General features: G+C 45.3%; 1 protein-coding gene across 1 annotated transcript in view; it reads right to left on the bottom strand.

Moving 5' to 3' along the window:
- gucy2g (guanylate cyclase 2g) overlaps positions 1-18,213 on the bottom strand; it is a 116,640-nt gene extending 98,427 nt beyond the window's left edge. Inside the window, exons 1-5 of the mRNA XM_038773202.1 lie at positions 18,001-18,213; positions 14,320-14,668; positions 11,089-11,198; positions 2,457-2,639; positions 781-925 (exon numbers count right to left, since the gene is read on the bottom strand). Of these exons, the coding sequence (XP_038629130.1) occupies positions 781-925; positions 2,457-2,639; positions 11,089-11,198; positions 14,320-14,668; positions 18,001-18,198 (985 nt within the window). The 5' untranslated portion in view covers positions 18,199-18,213. The remainder of the gene's footprint in view (positions 1-780; positions 926-2,456; positions 2,640-11,088; positions 11,199-14,319; positions 14,669-18,000) is intronic.
- Between the last annotated feature and the right edge of the window lie 2,898 nt (positions 18,214-21,111).

Raw genomic sequence — 21,111 nt, 5'->3', positions numbered from 1 at the left:
TCCGGGCCTGGTACCAGACCAGCCCATTGTGGCACCCCAAAGATGTCTCGATGGGAACATGGCCAACATCGTCCCTTTCAGTTCTGATATGAAAACACAGATTTTTGAGGTCTCAGGTGCAGATTCGACAGTACAGCTACCTTCAGCCGACAGTCTGCCCCAGCATTCCTCTTTGCGGTATATGCCTCCAGACCCGGCACCTCAATGTACGATGCTCTGCCTGCACCAAAGAGAGTCCAGCATCCTCCTCCTCATCCTCCTCGCCCACGGCCGTCGGGAGCTCCTTGAGGGATGCCATAACCCACCACACTGGACTTATGCAATGGGGATGATCGTCTTCCCCATGTCCCTTGTGGAGTCGAGCTCCCTCGTTAAGTGGGTGGGGTAAGCTCTATCCATATTGTATATGAGGTCGGCCAGTTCGACACAAACCATTAAGGCCCGGTTGGGATCTACCGGGAGCTGTGTATCATAGCCTTGTAAATAAACCTGCGTTTCTTTGATACAACTTGGTGTGAACTCCCCATGCCTTCATAAAACATTAATAACGGAATAAAGCATCACTTCCAATTTTAACTTATTTTTGCCTGGCATGCATGGGGTGTTCTTCCCAAAAGTTAATAAATATGAGAGAAGCTAGGATTAAACTGTTCCAATTAGGTTCTGTTTTGATGTGCCCTATTTGCAAGCCACTGCAGAGGGGACTAATGCTATTCAAAGAATAAAGCGATGACAAGTAAATGAAAAAAAAAGCTTGATGTACAATGTTTTATTACATACCATAAAATCGCCCTTTACCAAAACCTTTCAAATGCTTAATAAGTGCTCTTCCATCAAATGGATTCTTTCCTGCCTTTAGCATTTCCTGAAGAGCCATGGCGTACAGCATTACTGCATCATGAAGATAAGCTGAATAGGAGTTCACCTGCATTATGCCGGACAAAATATAAATTAAGATCAAAAATGTTAAAAAAAAAACAATTGTCACACTAACGTGTTCTCTTTTCTTTCTTCATCTAAATCTGCTGAATAATATAGTTTATTTAGAGTACTTACTACAATCTCCTTCATAATCACATCACAATACATGCCCTGAAGCAACTTTCACATGGAAAACATAGACATTTGTGCACAGATGAAGATCATTCAGCCCATTCTGTCTATGATAGCCTAAAAGGAGCTATCCAGCCTAATTCCAGTTTTATTTTAAAATTTTATTTTACCATTTTCTATCATTATTGTCCTAAGTGAGGCAATAGCCTGTTCACCACTGGGTTCACCCCAGACTGGGGTTATTTTGCTCCTTCCCTTCTTTTGTACAATCATGGATTACCTCACGTTTGACACAAAGTGGCACAGGGATACTCCTTATTAGAAGTGTTATGTGCATACTTTATTCAGTTATTACAGTTTAGCTCAGTTGCTGGACAGCTGGTTTGTGAAGCAGAGCAAGGCCAACATTGTGGGTTCGAATCCTGCACCAGCTGAAGTTATTCTTGAAGACCCTGCCTGCTCAACCTTACCACTTACCTGAGGCATGGTGATCCTCAGGTTAAACCACTTCCAGTCAGCTCTCCCCCTCAAGGGGAAAAGCGGCCTATGCATCTGGGACTATGGTGACTTTGCTTACAATTTATTGAAGGTATACAGGATCCCCCAGTGAACATTAAAGGCTAATGGGAAGCTAATAGATGACACTCTTTTGCAGCACTTGAGTGTCACGATTAAGACTTCAATATTTTTAATGCTTTGTTCAATTCTGCTGCCTTTTAATAATACAGATTATTTTTATTTACATTATTTTGCAGGACAATCTTCAAGTCTGGGACTAGTCACTTGATGGGACGTGAACCATTCATTCAGGTTTTACTCCTTGAGTTCCACAAAACATCACTTTTATTACTCACCAAGGAGTGTTATCCAGCAGAAAATCTTGTCAAGATGTAAACATAAAACTCAGATAACTCTTTTATTTATTTGATCTAACTTTTGGAAAAGGTGCCCTTATTTCTATTTTATTTCCAGCCACATTATACGTGACTACCAATATAGCGTATTCCTACTGCACAATCAGGTGCAATATCAGGCCTAAACTTATCTCAATGCAAGTGTGGAGGCAGGTTTTCCTCAGGTCACACACATCACCAAAGCATTCGTCTGCATGGCTGTGCCTGATAGGCGGACATCACACAGTGGTTCACCTGTCTCATCTGACAGTCACACATGCACATTTTCCAGGAATTGAATTGTTATACCACCTGATGTTTTATCCATTAAACCAGGAGAAAAACTCCTTATTTCACAATTAAAAATAAATAATTGACTTGGTGGAGCCAGCTTAATAAAATAAACACATATATCAATCTAAATATATAGATAAACGGGCTTATTGTAAATTCCATTCACTTTAATTGAAGAATGGTATGTGTTCTAACAACATAAGTTCAGTTATAAACCTCTGTTTCTGAAGACAATTCACTGTTAAATGGGGCTCCTTTTAATCGGCGGTATACTTCTTGTAGAAAGTTGAAGTGGCTGTATTCGCTGTAGAACTTCAGTGCAACCAGGAATACCGAGTTGTATGCATTCAAGGCAATTTCATCTTTCCCATCAACTAAAGCAGATGTCCAAAAGTTATCCTGTGGTGAATAAGAAAACTTTGAAGCATTATGATTGGTTCCCTTAGTGTCTTTTGCGTTTCAGTTTTGAGAGGAAGGAGGGAACTGAGATACTCTGAATGAGTCTCATTGGTGTTACTCAGCCTTCATATTTGAATCTTAACAAATGCACCAGAAGAAGCCCGAGAAGCAAGTTCAAGTTCAGACTGCTCCTGTCTTACAAACCGAATGGATACACCAGCTGATAATTCTCGCCTTACAAATCCAGCTGCCCGCAGCATCGTTATGTCATCCTCATCATCGTTATTGATGATATACAGAGAATACTGGATACTTAAGAGTTTCAAGACTGCGCTTCAGACAGAGGTTTCAGATGACATTACAAACCAAGAGGGCTAGGGCTTTCAATTTTGCCTTCTTTTTGTTAAAACATAAAGAGAAACAACACTTAAATGTAGGGGCAGGACTTAAAAATGAGCACTTCCAGCTATAATATTAATGGATAAGAAATTGTATAGGTTGTGCTGACTTCTATGCCTGCATTTCTGATACGCCAGGCAACCACTCATTTGGAAAATCTACCTTATGGCCTATTAAAACAGGCAAGGTGATTCCAGAGCATTATGAAATGCCACCATAGATGGTTGACATGGCTTCCAGTGTGCACCATGGAGTAAGTGGTCACACACAAGGCAGCTCCTGCCCAAGGTTACAGAAAAGAGCTCTTTTTTAAGCAATACGGGGTGGAATTTTGATGAAAAGGCGTAGGCGAATGTTGGAGGAGTACTTTCCCCCAGGAATGGTATGTTTCTTGATTACCAGACCCGCAGAAACAGTGAAAGATTTGGCTGAAGCTACAGCAGAGACAAAAGCTTCTTCCAGCATGCAAGCGGGGGAACGGCGAGCTTAAAGGCCTCAAGCTGACTTGAGGGCCTTCATGAAAGCTGAATTCTAGCAGCAGAGGGAACAACTGTGAAAAGATCTCACCAAGGCCATTGAAGAAGCGGTGACGGCTGACTTCCGGTGAAGGCGGGCGGGAGGCAGCCGCGCGTTGGAGAGCTCCCGTTCGGGAACGGCATTGTCGGGGATTGACGCCCGGTCCTAGGGGCAGCGAAGGCGGTGAAGGCCAGGAGAAAGTACAGGGAAGGGATATGTCGAGGTCTAGTAAGAAAACGGCTGTGAAAACCGCTGAAAGTTCGTTGGGGAGTAGAAAGGTCACCGCGGGGTCACCAAGGAAAATGGAGGCTGGAGCATCAGGGGAGGCGGCATTGCTTACGGCTGAAGAAAAAACTAAGGTAATGGCTGCGGAATTCAAAAGGCAGTTTACAAAATACATGGAGACAATGAGAAAGGAGATGAGGGAGGTTTTGAGTGTGCTGGTGGAGGAGGCGATTTCCCCGGTGACGACGGCGGTGGCGAGTGCAGTGGTGGAGGTGCGGGAGCAAGGGGAGGCGCTGAAGGAAGTGGAGGAGACATTATTGCAGCACGGTGATGAACTTACGTCGATGGAGAAAGATGCGGAAGGTGGTGGAAATTCATATGGATCTGCGCGGAAAAATGGAAGACCTGGAAAACAGGTCCAGGCGACAGAATTTGAGGATTGTGGGGCTGCCCGAAGGAGTTGAAGAGCCGAGACCGACTGGCTATTTTGCTGCGATGCTGGCGGAACTATTGGGGGAGGGGGAGGATCCCTCCCGATATGAACTGGATCGGGCTCATCGGTCGTGGAGGCCTGTACCAAAGGCGAGTGAGCCGCCAAGTGTAGTGACTTTGTGCTTCTGTAGATACAGTGTGAAGGAGAAGGTCCTGTGCTGGGCCAAGCAGAAGCGGGCGGTGCAGTGGGCTGGAGCTGGTATATGTGTATACCAGGACTTTACGGTGGAGCTGGCGAGGAGGCGGGCTGCTTTCAACCGGGTGAAGAGGGCACTATACATTAGCAAGGTGCAGTGCGGCATTGTATATCCAACGAAGCTGAGTGTGACTTATAAGCTCAAGGACTTTTATTTTGGAACGGCGGAAGCAGCGGAGGAGTTTGCGAAGGCAGAAGGACTGTGGCAGAACTGAGAAATTGAGAAATGGCCATGTGCCGATGTTACCTCAGGACTGTATTTTCTTTTTTTTTGTTTGTTTGTTTCACTGCGTGCGGGTATACGGGCTAAAGGAGCCTGTGTTGTATATATTTGGACAAGGGAAGTGATGGGACTTTCACTCGAAGTGAGGGCTCTTTGGGGTGTAGGTGGATATGCGGGGTTTGTGCGCTAAAAGGGGGATTTTTGGGCTTTCCTAGGGTCGGGCAATGGGGAAAGGGACCCGGGCGGGGGCCTCCGCGCTGGCCGGTCTAAGCCGGCCAGTGAACAGGAGTGAAGTGGGGGGAGGGGCTGCGGCCATCGGAGCCTGGCAGAACAGGGTCCGAGTGGTATAGCTGGGGTGGAAAGTTGGAGGGGAAGGAACCGAGGTTGGGGGAAGGAGTTTTACAAGAGGTAGTGGACGGGAGGAGTTGGGAAGGTGTGGGGGGGGGGGATTTATAACTCTTGGGTATCATGTACGGCACTCTTTCAGAGGTTGGACGGCGTTGAGTGTGTGTGTGGGGGGGAGGGGCGGGAGAGAGGGGGAGAGAGAGAGGAGTGGACTCTATGGTGACCATGGGCGGTCCCGAACTCCTTTTTTCTTTTTCTCCTTTGTTTTTTGTTTCCACCGTGGGACGGTTTGTTTTATTGGATGCATATATTGACAGGTGGGCCGTAGGTTGGGGTGGTGGGAGGATGGGATCATTGTTATTGTTAAGGGGATTGATTTTGTATTGGTTACCGTTTGTGGGTGGGGTGTTAAATTGGGAGGAAAATGTGTAAATGGAGAATAAAAACATTTATTAAAAAAAAATAGATGGTTGACATTTGGAACTGTATTTTGTTTTGATAAATTCTGCCATAGTGTAAGGTTGTTGAATTCTCAATTATACACTTTTATTCTCATCATCCATGAATAATGAATAGTCAGGGCATGAAGTGAGAGGGATGCATTTGTAATACAAAACTGATAAATTCCACACTGCACATTCTTTCTAACTCTATCTTTACCCTGCTATCTGTTCTTTTTCATTTGTATTATTCCTCACAAGCGGGTCTTCATTATTTGTGCACCTCAAGCTACTCATGCAGCGTGGCCTGGATTGTGGTCTAAGGTTGGTGCCTCATCATGAGCATCTAGGACTAACATGATTTAACTGGGAGTGATGTAAAACATCCCACTTCTAACCTATATTTCTTTAGGGTAGACACAAGCAGAAGACCCATTGCATTCTCTTCATCCCCAAGATTGCTGCTGAAAGGGAAATTCTCTGTCCTGTCGCACCTGCTTTTTGGTGCATTCCCATTGTGGGCATCCCCACGCCGCCATGGAATCTACGGGCATGAGTGCGTTGCCGGCGAAACGGAGTACCCTGCCAATGGAGAATCCAGCCCTGTGGCTTTCATTACTGATCAGCATCTGTTATATGTGGCGCAGTGATCAACTTGGGTTGCCTGCTGGTCATTCAAGAATTCAAACTATCGATAGGCAGTATAGCAACCATCTTGTCAGGGACAATGTATTCTCGAACACAGCATCTGCACTTGAATTTACCTTGCTAAAATAAAAACTGCAACTTGTTTTTTGAGAAGCTGAGAACAAACTCAGTTCCAACAATAATACATCACAGGACTGGGGGAAACATTAAGCACGCCTGCTTCAGATTTTCAAACAGGAAATCAGGCTTAACAGATTAATAACTTAATTAAGGCAGCAAAGTGTTAAGATCTGTCCACGAACATCACACAGTGTGATTTCTAGGCACATGTTTTTCAGCAACCAAAGCCTTGTTGCGGCTTTTTATGCCAAGAATACATTTTTTGATTGCACCATTAGAAGGAAATCTCTGAGCAGCAAGCTTCAGAATGGTTTTACTAGCCAAGGAGCAGTCATGAGGCAGTTATGTTATGTAGTCACTGGGAAATAGGTTTGATACTGGGCACTAATGTGAAATAGTCAATATTGGACCAGATGAATATTATACACCTTTTTCAAGTTTCATTTCAAACAATGGAATAGCTATTTCCATGCCAGATATTCTTAGACTGTGTCCTCTGGTTCTGGGCTCCCTGCCATAAGGAACATCCTTGCTGCACCTGCCCTGTCAAGTCGTGTTGGAATTTTATAGGTTTCTCTGAGAACACCCCTCATTCTTCTGAACCTTAGCAAATATAATCATTTAAAAAAAATTTAGAGTGACCAATTCATTGCTTTCCCAATTAAGGGGAAAGTTTAGCATGGCTAATCCATCTATCCTGCATATCTTTGGGTTGTGGGATGAAACTCACACAGACAAGGGGAGAATGTGCAAACTCCACACGGGCAGTGACCCGGGGCTGAGATCAAACCCATCGTGCCGCCCCTAGAGAATATAATCCCAATCGACTCAATCCTTCCTCATACATCAGGCTTGCCATCCCAGGAATCAGTCTGGTAAATCTTCGCTGCACTCTCTCTACAGCAAGAACATTTTTTCTCAGATAAGATCAAAATTGCTCACAATATTCCAGGTGTGGTCTCACCAAGGCTCTGATTAATTGCAGAAAGACATTCCTGATCTTGTACTCGAACCCTCTTACTATGAAGGCCAACATACCATTTGCCTTCTTTATTGCAAGCTTACTTTCAGTGACTGGTGTACAAGGACACCCAGTTCTCATTGCAGTTCCCCTCTCTTAATCTATAGCCACACAGATAAAAATCTGCCTTCCTGTTTTTGCAACTAAAGTGGATAACTTCACATTTATCCACGATATACTGCATCTGCCATGCATTTGCCCACTCACTCAGCCTGTCCAAATCACACGGAAGCATTTCTGCATCTTCCTCACAGCTCACCCTCCCACCCAACTTTGTGTGATCTGCAAATTTTAAGACATTACATTTAGTTCCTTCATCTATATCGTTGTGAATAATTGGGGTCCCAACACTGATCCCTGTGGTACCCCACGAGTCACTACTTTCCACTTGGGACAAAACCTATTTATTCCTACTCTTTGTTTCCTGTCTGCCAATCAGTTTTCTATCCTTCTCAATACATGACCCCCAATCCCATGCACTTTAATTTTTCTTATGTGGAACTTATCCGAAAGGCTCTTGAATGTCCAAATAAACCACATCCACTGACTCTCCCTCATCAGCTCTACAAGTTACACCCTCAAAGAATTCCAGTAGATTTGTCAAACATGATTTCCCTTTCATAGATCCATGTGGTTCCGGCCGATGTTGCCATAGTTTTCCAAGTGCTCTGCTATTAAATCTTTTCTAATGGAATCTAGCATTTTTTCCAATACCAACGTCGGGCTGACTGATCTATAATTCCCTGTTTGCTCTCTACCTCACTTTTTAAATTGTGGGGTTACTTTAGCTACCCTCCAATCTATAGGAACTTTGAGGTTCTTTGAATCTATAGAATTTTGGAAGATGACCACCAATGCATCCACTATTTCCATGACCATTTCCTTATGGACTCTGGGATGTAGATTATCAGGCCCTGGGGATGTATTGGCCTTCAATACCATTAATTTCCCCAACACCATTTCCTGACTAATACTGATTTCCTTCAGCTCCTCCCACTCACTAAACCCTGTGTTCCCCAACATTTTTGGTATGTTATTGGTGACCGCCTTTGTGAGGACAGAATGAAAGTAGATATTTAGTTGGTCAGCCATTTCTTTGTTCCCCATTATAAATCCCCCTGTTTCTGACTAAGGGGCCTACATTTGTCTTCACCAAACTTTCTTCTTCACATACATATAGAAGCTTCTACAGTCAGTTTTTATGTTCCCCGCAAGCTTACTCTCGTACTCAATTTTACCCTTCTTGATCAATTCCTTTGTTCTCCTTTGCTGATCTAAACTGCTCCGAAACCTCAGATCTGCTGGGGTTTTTTTGCCTCTTCTTTTGATCTAATACGATCTCTAATTTCCCTTGTCTGCCATGGTTTGGCCACCTTTCCTGTTTTATTTTTGTGTCAGACAGGAATGAACAATTGTTGCAGTTCACCCATGCGCTCTTTGAATATTTGCCATTGCCTATCCACCATCATCTTAAAGTAATGTTTCCCAATCCATCATAGCCAACTCATATTAGCATAGTTTCCTTTATTTAGATTCAGGACCCTAGTCTCAGAATCAATTATGTTACTCTCCATCCTGATGGAGAACTCTATCATATTATGGTCGCTGATCCCCAAGGGGCCTTGCACAATTAGATTGCCAATGATTCCTTTCTCGTTACACATTACCCAGTTAGGATGACCTATTCCCTAGTTGGTTCCTCAATATATTGGCCCAGAAAACCATCCTGTATAAACTCCAAGAATTCCTCCTTTCTGGTATTGTTACATCAATTTGATTTTCCCAATCTATATGCACATTAAAGTCATCCATAATTACTAATGTCCTTTATCTTATGCGTCTCTAATTTACTGTTCAATGCCATTCCCAACATCACTGCTGCAGTTTGGAGGTCTATATGCAACTCCAACTAATGTTTTGTGCCCCATGGTGTTTCTGAGCTCGACCCATACAGATTCCACATTGTTGGAACTCATATCTTTCCTCACTGTTGCATTAATTTCTTCTTTAACCAGCAATGCAATTTCACTGCCTTTTCCTTTTTGTCTGTCCTTCTTAAACACTGAATACCCCTGGTTCAATTCCCATCCCTGGTCACCTGCAGCCATGTCTCCGTAATCCCGACTATATCATACCCATTTACACCTATTTGCATGATTAATTCATCCACTATATTGCAAATGCTCTGTGCATTCAGACACAAAGCCAGAAGGCTTTACCATTCCTTGTCCAATACCTGTTATTTTTCACTGTGCCCTTGTTTGATTCTGAGCCTTGATTTCTCTGCCTATCATTTTCCTTATTTCCCTTTCTGTCTTTTGTACTTTTCCGTGTTTCATCTTCCTCTGATTGCTTGCACAGGAAAAAAAATGATTAAAATGAAGAACAGAGGGCACGGTGGCACAGTGGTTAGCACTGCTGCCTCCTGGCGCTGAGGGCTCGGTTCGAGCCCGATCCCAGGTCACTTGCCATGTCAACCACAGATGGAGGGGGACCTCAGTTCAGGGGAAAAAAAATACATGCCAGAAGTAGCATTTTGGATGGTACCATAATTGATACAGATGCAACGGAGGCAGAGAAACTGGGAGAATGGGATTGAGTCCTTCCAGGAAGCAGAGCGTAAGCAGGTATGGCTGAGTGGTGGGTGAGAGTCAGTGGGCTTGTAATGAATATTGTTAGACACCAGAAATGGAGCTGAAGGCGTACTGATTCATCAGGTGAAGCAACGTTTCATTTATATTTCTTTCAGTTCAGTCTATTGCAATCATTGCTCCCAATGCATTGCGGGGAGACTAAACGCAGGTTGGCTGACGGCTTTGCAGAACACCTTCGCTCGGTTTGCAAGCGTGACCCCCAACCTCCCTGTCGTTTGACATTTCAATTCACCATCTTGACCGGGCTGGTTTAGCTCAGTGGGCTAGACAGCTGGTTTGTGATGCAGAACAAAGCTAGCAGCGTGGGTTCAATTCCCGTACCAGCTTACCCGAACAGGTGCCGGAATGTGGCAACCAGGGGCTTTTCATAGTAACTTCTTACTTGTGACTATAAAAGGTTATTATTATTATTATCATGCCCACATTCCTGTCTTTGGTCTGCAGCAATGTTCCAGTGAAGCCCAATGCAAACTGAAGCAACAGCACCTCACCTTCTGATTAGGCACTTTACAGCCTTCGAGACTTAACGGTGAGTTCAACAACTTCCGACCATGAACTATGTCCTCTATTTTGATAATTACCTTTTCCCAACACCCTCCCCTCACTAGGCCAGTCTGTTCTGGCACCAACCCATTTTGCTACCTGACCTTTGTGCCACTTTATGCCTTAGTCTTTAACATTATCATTACCAGTCCCTTTTTCTTGTGATTATGGCGTCTTTGTCAAATCTCTCCTGAGATCCCACCTATACCTGATCATTGATTTTGCTCCACCTGCTCCACCCCTCTCTCTCTCTCTTCACCACTACTTTCCATTTCTACCCCTAATCAGCTCTGAAGTCATATGGACTTGAAAAGTAAACTCTGTTTCTCTCTCCAGATGAGCTTCAAAATGTTACCCTGTGTGCATTATTGGATGCAGCTTGTTAAGCCTACAGAAAATCGGAACTCTATCAACATTTATACACTCATATGTTGAGTATATATCAATTCATTGGGTGGGAGTTCTAGAATTACTTGATTCTGTGCTTTCATTCCTGCAAAAGCACTGATGTTTTCCAGGACTTTACACTATAAGTAATGGTTCTTGCCAAACAATATTCACCTTCTTGCCAATATATTAATTGTCAAAAGCTTCTTCTAAAAACATACTCACCATCTCGCCAGTGACCTCAAACAAATGTAGTATAAAAAACACATATTTCCCGCTTGTCATTCCAAGCTGCTGAGCTTCCAACATTATAGATCTTGCCACCTTAGGAGCACAAATTAAAATAACAACTGGAAAAATAAAAATGCAGCTGTGTTACTGATTGAAAACTGAAGGAAGGAGATATCATATGATTACATCAGTTTTACTGCTAACTGTGTGAAAACGTTTGTCTTTGTTTGCACGCTCAATGTGGGTGTAAATATCTCTAACAATTTATTTTTGGACAATTCCTAATGCAACATAATAATTGAATTATTATGTGGTGGTGTTGAATTAGCAAGAAGGTGAAAAGAAAAGGTGAAATTATTCCTCAAATTAAGTCACTGGAGTAGTTATCCAGAGACGAATGCTCTGGGGTCCCAGGTTCAAAACCCAGCTGGTGGAACTTAAATGCAATTAGTTCATAAATTCAGATAATTAATAAAACTGAAACTGAATTTAGTCTCAATCATGGTGACCATGAAACGATCATTACTTGTTGTGAAAACCCATCTGGTTCGTCAAGGACCTTTAGGGAAACATAGAAAATACAGGAGGTCATTTGGCCCATCACGTCTGCACAGACCCACTTAAGCCCTCACTTCCACCCTATCCCTGTATCCCAATAACCACCCCTTACCTTTTTGGTCACTGAGGGCAATTTATCATGGCCAATCCACTTAACCTGCACGTCTTTGGGCTGTGGGAGGAAACCAGAGCACCCAGAGGAAACCCACGCAGACACGGGGAGAACGTGCAGACTCCGCACAGACAGTGACCCAGCGGGGAATCGAACCTGGGACCCTGGCGCTGTGAAGCCACAGTGCTATCCACTTGTGCTATCGTGCTGCCCAAAGAGATCGGTATCCTTACATCTGATTTATGTGTTACTCTAGACCCCCAGCAATGAGGTTGAATCTTAACAGCCCTCTGAAATGGCCTAGCAAACCAGTCAGTTGTACCAAACCACAGCAGAAAATTTGAAGAGGAAGTAAACAGGATGGACCACCCAACATTACAGCAGCACCAGAAACAATGATATACCCAGCACTGCTCACCCTCCAAATTCCTCTGTGCTAACTTCTAAGGCTTGTGCCACAATTGTGAAAGCTGTCCCATGGATTGGTCAAGCAACAGCCTGACATAGTTATACTCACAGAATCATACCAATCAACAAATGTCCCAGAAACCACCATCCCCATCCCTAGGTATTCCCTGTCCTACCAGAAGGACAGGCCCACCAAGATGGTGACACAGTGGTTATACAGTCGGGAGGAAGTAGCTTTAGGAGTTCTCAGCATTGACTCTGCAGTTCTCACCATTTCGCTGTAATTTGATACACCTTAACATGGTCTGGTCCTATCTTGCTTTTCTTAATTGCTTAGACAATATAAACCAGCGTACCTCACATTTTCCTGTATCATCAACTGCTTTATCTCAACAATGCAAGCTATTTAAACAAAGCTATTACTCTGTGCAATATTAGCAATCGCCACTTAACACATTCCTGTTACATTATTCTGTGCCCAGTTCTACTGGAGGCAAGCCGTTCAAATGCAAATGGTTTGATCATTAGTATCATACTATGAATCTAAATGCTACCTGTTGCTGAGTCAGTAGCATACTTGCCTTGGTATTGTATGGTTTTGGGTTCAGATCTTGAACCAAATCAAGCCTGATACTCCAGTGCAGTACTGAGGGAGCATTGTACTATATTTTGGATGAAATGTTAAATCAAGGTCCTATCTATCTATTTGAGTGGATGTAAAAGATCCCATGGAAATCTCGGACTCGTTCCTTCCCAAAAAAAGATATGGATACAGAGTCAAACAAATGTTCAAGATGGAGATCAAAAGAGTTCTGTTAGATAACGATATTCGGAGATGTGAAGAAAATATGGGCCATGAGAGTCTGGACTCAAGTCAGCCATAATCTAATAGAATTGCTGAACACTGGCTGGATGGTGTACTCTGAGTCCTATATTTGTATGCTGCTGGTCTGTTCCAATTCTGTTCCTTAAAACCTTAATGATATCATCCACAATGGACTGTAGAAGCCCTTTACCTATGCATCCCTATAACAAACAAGACTAAAACATCAACAGAATATCGAAAACAACCAAGACTATTTCACTTAATCAATTTATAAAATACAAATTCAGAATGAAATTGAGAAATATTATAAAATTAAATACTAAAACGATAGTCACCTTGAACATTTGTTCGATATTCTCTAAGTATTTATGCTGTTTTTAAAAAAAATGTATTACTTATTAAACAATGTCCCTTAATGATATCAGTGCTATTTGGTTCGAGGAACTGTTGATTCTAATGTCCTTCAGGGAGGGAAATCAGTTATCCTTACCTGGTCTGGCCTACATGTGACTCCAGATCCACAGCATACTCTTAATTGCCCTCAGGGATATGCAATAAATGCTGGCCCAGCCATCGACGCCCACATCCCTTGAACGAATAAACCCAAACAGGGAAAAGGCACTGACCTTTAAACCTATGCATTCAGCTTCAGCTATGACTAAGTTAACGTAGGATGCAGTGTTTCAACGGATGACAGTACAGATGGTTGTCTGTGGAGTGGAATGTGGTAACTAGCAGCACACCCTTAAAAAGAATGAAAGCGAGGGTTCCGAAAGTAAATTTGCCAGGTCCTTTTAATGTCTGTGATCTCACAGGGCTGCAGGTGAGTGAAGTGTAAGACCATTGAAGTGACCTCCAGGAAATTGGCATTCGCCTGTCAAACACTGAAACCACTCCCTGAAAAGAAGTGCTGTGAACATCCAAGCTCCCACCCAGCCATGGCTAGAGCTCTTCAGGCTTACTAAACAAATACTTCCCAGCCTGTCGGTTTCAGTAAAGAAACACTTCCCGCTTCGCGTTGGTGACGCTAGTTAGTTGCTGACAGTTCAGGAAACCAGGTGCCCTTGCCGGGAAATCAAGAATTGAGGTTAAAAACAACTCGTAATTGGTTTTGGCGGTACCTTAATTACTTACTTGATGGCTAGAATGGGATTCCTGCTCACCTTTAATCCCATCCCGGGGGAAACCCAAACGAGAGCAGGGTGAATGTTGGATCCTGACCCAATGTTGCTTTTAGCTCCCTGTGTGCACCCAAGCCTGCATTCCCTTCTCAGAAACATTCCACCCCCCCTCCCTCCCCAATAATCTGATTGTGCAAACATGTCGTGACACTTACTTCGAGCTACTGTGGCAACTTGCTTGAGATTTTCCTGATGAAGGACAGAGTTGCCTGTGTCATATTTGGCTCGGGCTGTAATGATGAAGTTTGTTTCCAACGTTTTTACCATCATTTCCCAGAGCTCGTCAATTTTATCCCATGTAGAATTGCGGGCAGTACCTCCAATAAGAGCAATGTATTTCCAGCCAAAGAATTGCAATGTTTTGGTAAGGACGTCGGCCATCCTCTGAGGTGGAGGCAGCAGTTTCATGTAAGTGTCATACACAAGGAAATTATCTAACATCGGTGTTTGGTCCACAAACCCAAAGATGGGGATGTTCCATTGAGAGGCGAGAAGACCTGTAATCTAAACAGCATGGCCCAAGAATAGTCACTGCACGGTAGATATCAATTAGAACATAAGAACTAGGAGCAGGAGTAGGCCAGCTGGCCCCTCGAGCCTGCTCCGCCATTCAAAAAGATCATGGCTGATCTTTTTGTGGACTCAGCTCCACTTACCCGCCCACTCACCATAACCCTTAATCCCTTTACTGTTCAAAAATCGATCTAACTTTGCATTAAAAACATCCAATGAGGTAGCCTCAACTGTTTCACTGGACAGGGAATTCCATAGATTTACAACCCTTTGGGTGAAGAAGTTCCTCCTCAACTCAGTCCTAAATCTGTTCCCCTTTATTTTGAGGCTATGCCCCCTAGTTCTGCTTTCACCCGCCAGTGGAAACGACCAACCAACTTCTATCTTAACTATTCCCTTCATAATTTTATATGTTTCTATAAGATCCCCCCCCCCCCCCCCCCCCCCCCCCCCATTCTTCTAAATTTCAATGAGTATAGTACCAATCTACTCAGCCAATCCTCAACTCCGGAATAAACTTAGTGGGCGCGATTCTCCGCCCCCCACGACGGGTCAGAGAATAGCAGGAGGGCCTTCCCGACATTTTTCCCGAACTCCCGCTATTCTCCCCCCCCCCCCCCACAGGCGCCCCACGACACGAATCGCTGCTCGCCGTTTTTTACAGCAAACAGCGATTCTCCCCTAGCCGATGGGCTGATTTCCCAGGCCTTTACGGCCGTTTTCACGAACTCCAACACACCTGTTCTCACAGTTCGTGAAAACGGCCGCAAAGTGCCGTTCTGGAGAACCATGCCACCGTTGGCACGGCCGCACCATGGCCGTGCCAAGGGTGGCATGGGCCCCGATCGCGGGCAGTGGGTCCGAACCCCATGCACTCTTTGTTCCTCCGCGGCCCCGCTGGATCAGTCCGTGGGGCGGCTGAGGGGCATAACGGCCCGCGCATGCGCAGGTTTCACGCATATGTGTGATGACGTCATCCGCGCATGCGCGGATTGGAGCCGTCCAATCCGCGCATGCGCGGCTGACGTCATCGTTTGTGTCAGCCGCCGTTAACCTTGGCGCACGGGCTTAGTGAATTTCGCTAAGCCTGCGATGCCGAGGTTCACGGGGCCCCGCTACTAGCCCCAACCGGGGAGCAGAATCGGGTCCCGGGGAGGGGGCGCGGAGGCTGCCGTGAAACATGGCCAGTTTCACGGCAGCCTTCACGACTCTCCGCATTTGCAGAGAATCACGCCCAGTGAATCTCCTCTGCACCCCTGCCAGTGCCAGTACATCCTTTCTCAAGTAAGGGGCTGGATTCTCCCCTACCCGGCATGATGGAGGGTCCCAGCGTAGGGGAGTGGCGCCAACCACTCAGGGGTCAAGCCTCCCCAAAGGTGGGGAATTCTCCCCACCTTTGGGGGCCAGCCCCGCGCCAGAGCGGTTGGCACCAGAAGACTGGCACAAAAAACCGGCGCACCTGGCAGCGGGGCTGGCCGAAAGGCTTTCGGCGGTGACATCACCACCGGCGCCTGCGCGATGTGGGTTTCTCTTCCGCTTCCGCCATGGCGGAGGCCGTGGCGGCCGCGGAAGAGAAATAGTGCAGCCAGGGCACTGGCTCGAGTCTGAGCGGGGGGCTCCGATCGCGGGCCAGGCCACCGTGGGGGCACCCCCCGGGGTCCGATCGTCCCCCCCCGCCCCCACCAGGACCCGGGGTCCCGCTCGCGCCGCTGATCCCACCGTTACAGAGGTGGTTCAAACCTCGGCGGCGGGAGAGGCCTCCCAGCGGCGGGACTTCAGCCCATCCGGGTCAGAGAATCACCGCAGGGGCCTCGCCGATCGGAGTGGCGAGATTCCGCCGCCGCCACTTCCCGGGTGGCGGAGAATCTCTGCCACGACAGGGGCCGGATTTTCGGCGGCCCCAGGCGATTCTCCGACCCTGCTGGGGGTCGGAGAATTTCGCCCAAGGAGACCAAAACTGTACACAGTACTCCAGGTGTGGCCTCACCAGCACCCTTTACAGCTACAGTTTAGTGAAAGAATCTTTCAAACTCTCTATCTCAGAGGATTGTGGAGGATCAGTCATTGAGTATGTTCAAAGCCCAGATCGATACATTTCTAGACACCAATGGCATTGAGGGATTCGTGGTTAGTGCAGGATGATGGCATTGATGTAGAAGATCAGCCGTGATCTAGTTAAATGGCGGAGAAGGCTCGAGGGATGAAATGGTCTACACCTGCTCCTATGATCCAAGGTTCCTGGAACTAATTGTTGAATTTTACACTGTTTTTCTTTCAGTCTCCTTCCACTTGTATTTAACTCCTCCCCCCCTATTCAGTTCTGTTATTATTTTCAATGTTGTTTTTCTTTTAGCCTTTGCTCTTTGGTTTCTATTTTCTTCATCCCTCATCGCAACTCAGCTTCCATCCTTTTCGTTGTCTTCTAAAATTATTTTTATTCCTTAGGCTTCATAATATCCTTTCATTCAGTGTTCATCTACATGGCTCCCTTTCTGTGTAAGGAAACTTTCTCTTTAAATAGATTTTTCCACATTTGCTGGTACTTTCATATAATAATATTAATAATCGTTATTAGTGCCACAAGTAGACTTACATTAACACTGCAATGAAATTACTGTGATACTTTCAGGCAATTAATAATAGCACGTTAATTATTGCTCCTTTGGATTCATTTTCATATAACAGACAAAAATGATATTTCAAATTGTCCATTTACTTAAAACCAACTCAGAGCAACCCGAGATCCCCAGAATTCAGGAAAATTGACAATCGAATCTCTGAATTAGAGATTCAAGATGTTAATATAATTTGATCTAAATGTTAAAGATTGCTCGTTCAGTTAGATAATTTTGCCCCTTAAATCCCAGATATTGCATTTGTTTCTCTACATGTTTTCTCCTGGAACAATCATTTCAGTTATGTACATTGTGCAGTTGATAAACATAGAACATAGAACAGTACAGCACAGAACAGGCCCTTCGGCCCTCGATGTTGTGCCGAACAATGATCACCCCACTTAAACCCACGTAACCCGTATCCCAACAATCCCCCCATTAACCTTACACTATGGGCAATTTAGCATGGCCAATCCACCTAACCCGCACATCTTTGGACTGTGGAAGGAAACCGGAGCACCCGGAGGAAACCCACGCGCACACGGGGAGGACGTGCAGACTCCACACAGACAGTGACCCAGCCGGGAATCGAACCTGGGACCCTGGAGCTGTGAAGCATTGATGCTAACCACCATGCTACCGTGAGGCCCCTGATGATATACAAAATACCGAACAACAGATGGGAGATCCTCTGCACGTGTCTCTTACCTCTGCTGCCTCAGAACAGGCTGGCCCAAAGAGCGCTGAAATATTGTACTTCTGCACCTGGCTGATGAATGCGTTTATGGACACCTTGGGGTCACAGTCGCTGTCAGCATACACAAAATCCAGTCTGCAGTTTAGCATGAAAAAAGGGTCCGAATTTATCGTCTCAATGGCCAGCTGCATGGCGGATCCCAGTCTCATTGCGCTGAAGGGGAATGAGACGTTTCGGGGAACTTGAAGTCCCAAGAAAAGTTTCGAAACCCCAGAGCAGTTGCCAGGAGGAAGCAAGTAGAAAAAGGAGCAGACAAGTAAAGGAGTCGGTATTGCAGCCATCACACATTCGCTCGCAGCAACAACACACGTCTAGCTCTTGGCGATTAAATTTGGTTGCTTTCTTGTTATCTTCCAATTGTTGAGGGTTTAAATTGATGTGGCCAGTACCTCAGGTAGGAATTATATCTAATGCACCAGGTGATTGTGATAATCCTCAAGTGCCTTGGTTCTTTCATTAATTAGCAGAACTCTTGATTTCCTGGCTCTCGTGTGATGAATCTGATTTAAGTGAAAGGTTTCAGTTAGAATCAAACAAGTTCCAGAAGCTGCACCTGGGTACCACAAGCAGTTAGTTCTGTTTATAGTTTCTGGAGCTCTGGCTGTTCCTACCATTGTAACTCTTAAGTACGATTCAGTTTGATGAGACTTAATGAAATGAAAATGAAATGAAAATCGCTTATTGTCACGAGTAGGCTTCAATGAAGTTACTGTGAAAAGCCCCTAGTCGCCACTTTCCGGCGCCTGTCCGGGGAGGCTGCTACGGGAATCGAACCGTGCTGCTGGCCTGCTTGGTCTGCTTTAAAAGCCAGCAATTTAGCCGAGTGAGCTTAACCGGTCATAGACACTTCTTGCAGCAGTATCAACCGTTTTAAAAAATTAATTCAAGGAATGTAGGCATCACTGCCTTGGCCAGCATTTATGGCCCATCCTCAGTTGCACTTGAGAACGTGGTGGTGAGCTGCCTTCTTGAACCGCTGCAGTCCCTGTGGTATAAGTACACCCACAGTGCTGTTAGAGAGGGTGTTCCAGGATTTTAACCCAGCGACAGTGAAGTACCGACGGTATGTTTCCAAGTCAGGGTGGTGAGTGACTTGGGGGGGGGAACCTCCAGGTGGTGGTGTTCCCATGTATCTGCTGTCCTTGTTCTTCTAGATGGTAGAGGCCATGGGTTTGGAAGGTGCTGTCTGAGGAGTCTTGGTGAGTTCCTGCAGAGATCTTGTCGATGGTACACACTGCTGCCACTGTGCATCGGTGGTGGAGGAAGTGAAACTTTGTGGACGTGATGCCAATCAACCAGGCTGCTTTATCCTGGATGGTGTCAAACGTCTTGAAATGTTGTTGGAGCCGCACTTAGCCCAGGCAAGTCGAGAGTATTCTATCAGATTCCTAACTTGTGCCTTGTAGATGGTGGACAGGCTTTGGGGAGTTAGGAGGTGGGTTAATAGTTCAGCTCAGTTTTTGGTCCATTGTAACTCCAGGATGTTGATAGTGGGGGATTCAGAGATGATAATGCCACTGGATGTCAAGGGGCAATGGTTAGATTCTCTCTTGTTGGAGATGGTCTTTGCCTGACACTATTGTCGTGCGAATGTTACTTGCCACTTGTCAGCCTAAGCCCAGATATTGTCCAGGTCTTTCTACATTTGGACATGGACTGTTTAAGTATCTGAAGAGCCCCAAATGGTGCCAAACACTTTGCAGTCATCAGCGAACATCGCCACTTCTGATCTTATGATGAAAGGAAGGTTATCGATAAAGCAGCTGAAGATGGTCGGACGTAGGATCTATACCTGAGGAACACTTGAAGTGATGTCCTGGAACTGAGATGATTGACCTCCAGCAACCACAACCATCATCCTTTGTGCCAGGTATGAATCCAACCAGTGGAGAGTTTCCCCTCTAATTCCCATTGACTCCAGTTTTGCTCGGGCTCTTTGATGCTATACTCGATCAAATGCTGCCTTGATGTCAAGGGCAATAACTGTCACCTCACCTCTGATGTTCAGCTCTTTTTTCCATGTTTGAACCAAGGCTCGAATGAGGTCAAGGGCTGAGTGACCCTGGCGGAACCCAAACTGAATGTAAGTGAGGAAATTATTGCTAAGCAATTACCGCTAGATAGCACTGTTGATGAACCCTTCCAACATTTTACTCATCAAGACTAGACTGATGGGTCAGTAATTGGTTGGGTTGGATTTGTCTTGACTTTTGTGTACAGAACATACCTGGTCATTTTCCACTTTGCTAAGTAAATGCCAGTGTTGTAGCTGTACTGGAACAACTTGATTAGGGATGCGGCATGTTCTGAGCACAGGTCTACTGTACTCTTGTCAGGGCCCAGAGCCTTCACAGTCTTCAGTGCCTTCAGCCATTTCTTGACATCACATGGAATGAATTAAATTGGCTGACGACTGGTATCTGTAATGCTGGTGACCTCCGGAGGGGGTCAAGATGAATCGTCCAATTGACACTCCTGGCTGAAGAATATTTCAAGTGCTTCAGCCTTATTTTTTTTGTACTGATATGCAGGGCTCCCCCATCATTGAGAATGGGGACATTTGTGGAGCCTCCTCCTCCAGTCAGTTATCCACCATGTAAGAGTCCTTCATGTTTATTTCATTTGTTCCCTATTCTTTTATGTCATTTTATTATTTTGGTTTATGGACTCATTGTGCATTTAAGCACAAGCCTCAAGATGGAAGCAGTACGTGGTAATCAGCAGTATGTTCCCTTGCCTTTGTTTGACCCAATGCCGTGAGACTTTATATGGTCTGGAGCTGATGTTGAAAACTCGCAGGGAAATTCCCTCCTAACTCTATATCACTGTGACGGCACCTCTGCTGGATCTGTCCTGCCGGTGGGACAGGAGGCGGGTGCTCTAATTCCTGAGGCTAAGTGTTGACGCCGTTGTAAACGCCGTCGCGTTTCACAACGGCATCAACAGGCCCTCAGGAGCAACGATTCCGAGCCCTATAGGAGGCCAGCACACCAGAGTGACCCACGCCACTCCAGCTGCCGATGCCGGCGTCAAATGGGCGCCGCAGGTCTGTGCTTGCGCAC

The sequence above is a fragment of the Scyliorhinus canicula genome, chromosome 16 (genome assembly GCF_902713615.1).
Source record: "Scyliorhinus canicula chromosome 16, sScyCan1.1, whole genome shotgun sequence".
Classification (NCBI taxonomy): Eukaryota; Metazoa; Chordata; class Chondrichthyes; order Carcharhiniformes; family Scyliorhinidae; genus Scyliorhinus; species Scyliorhinus canicula.
This window is presented reverse-complemented; position numbering and strand designations above follow the sequence as displayed.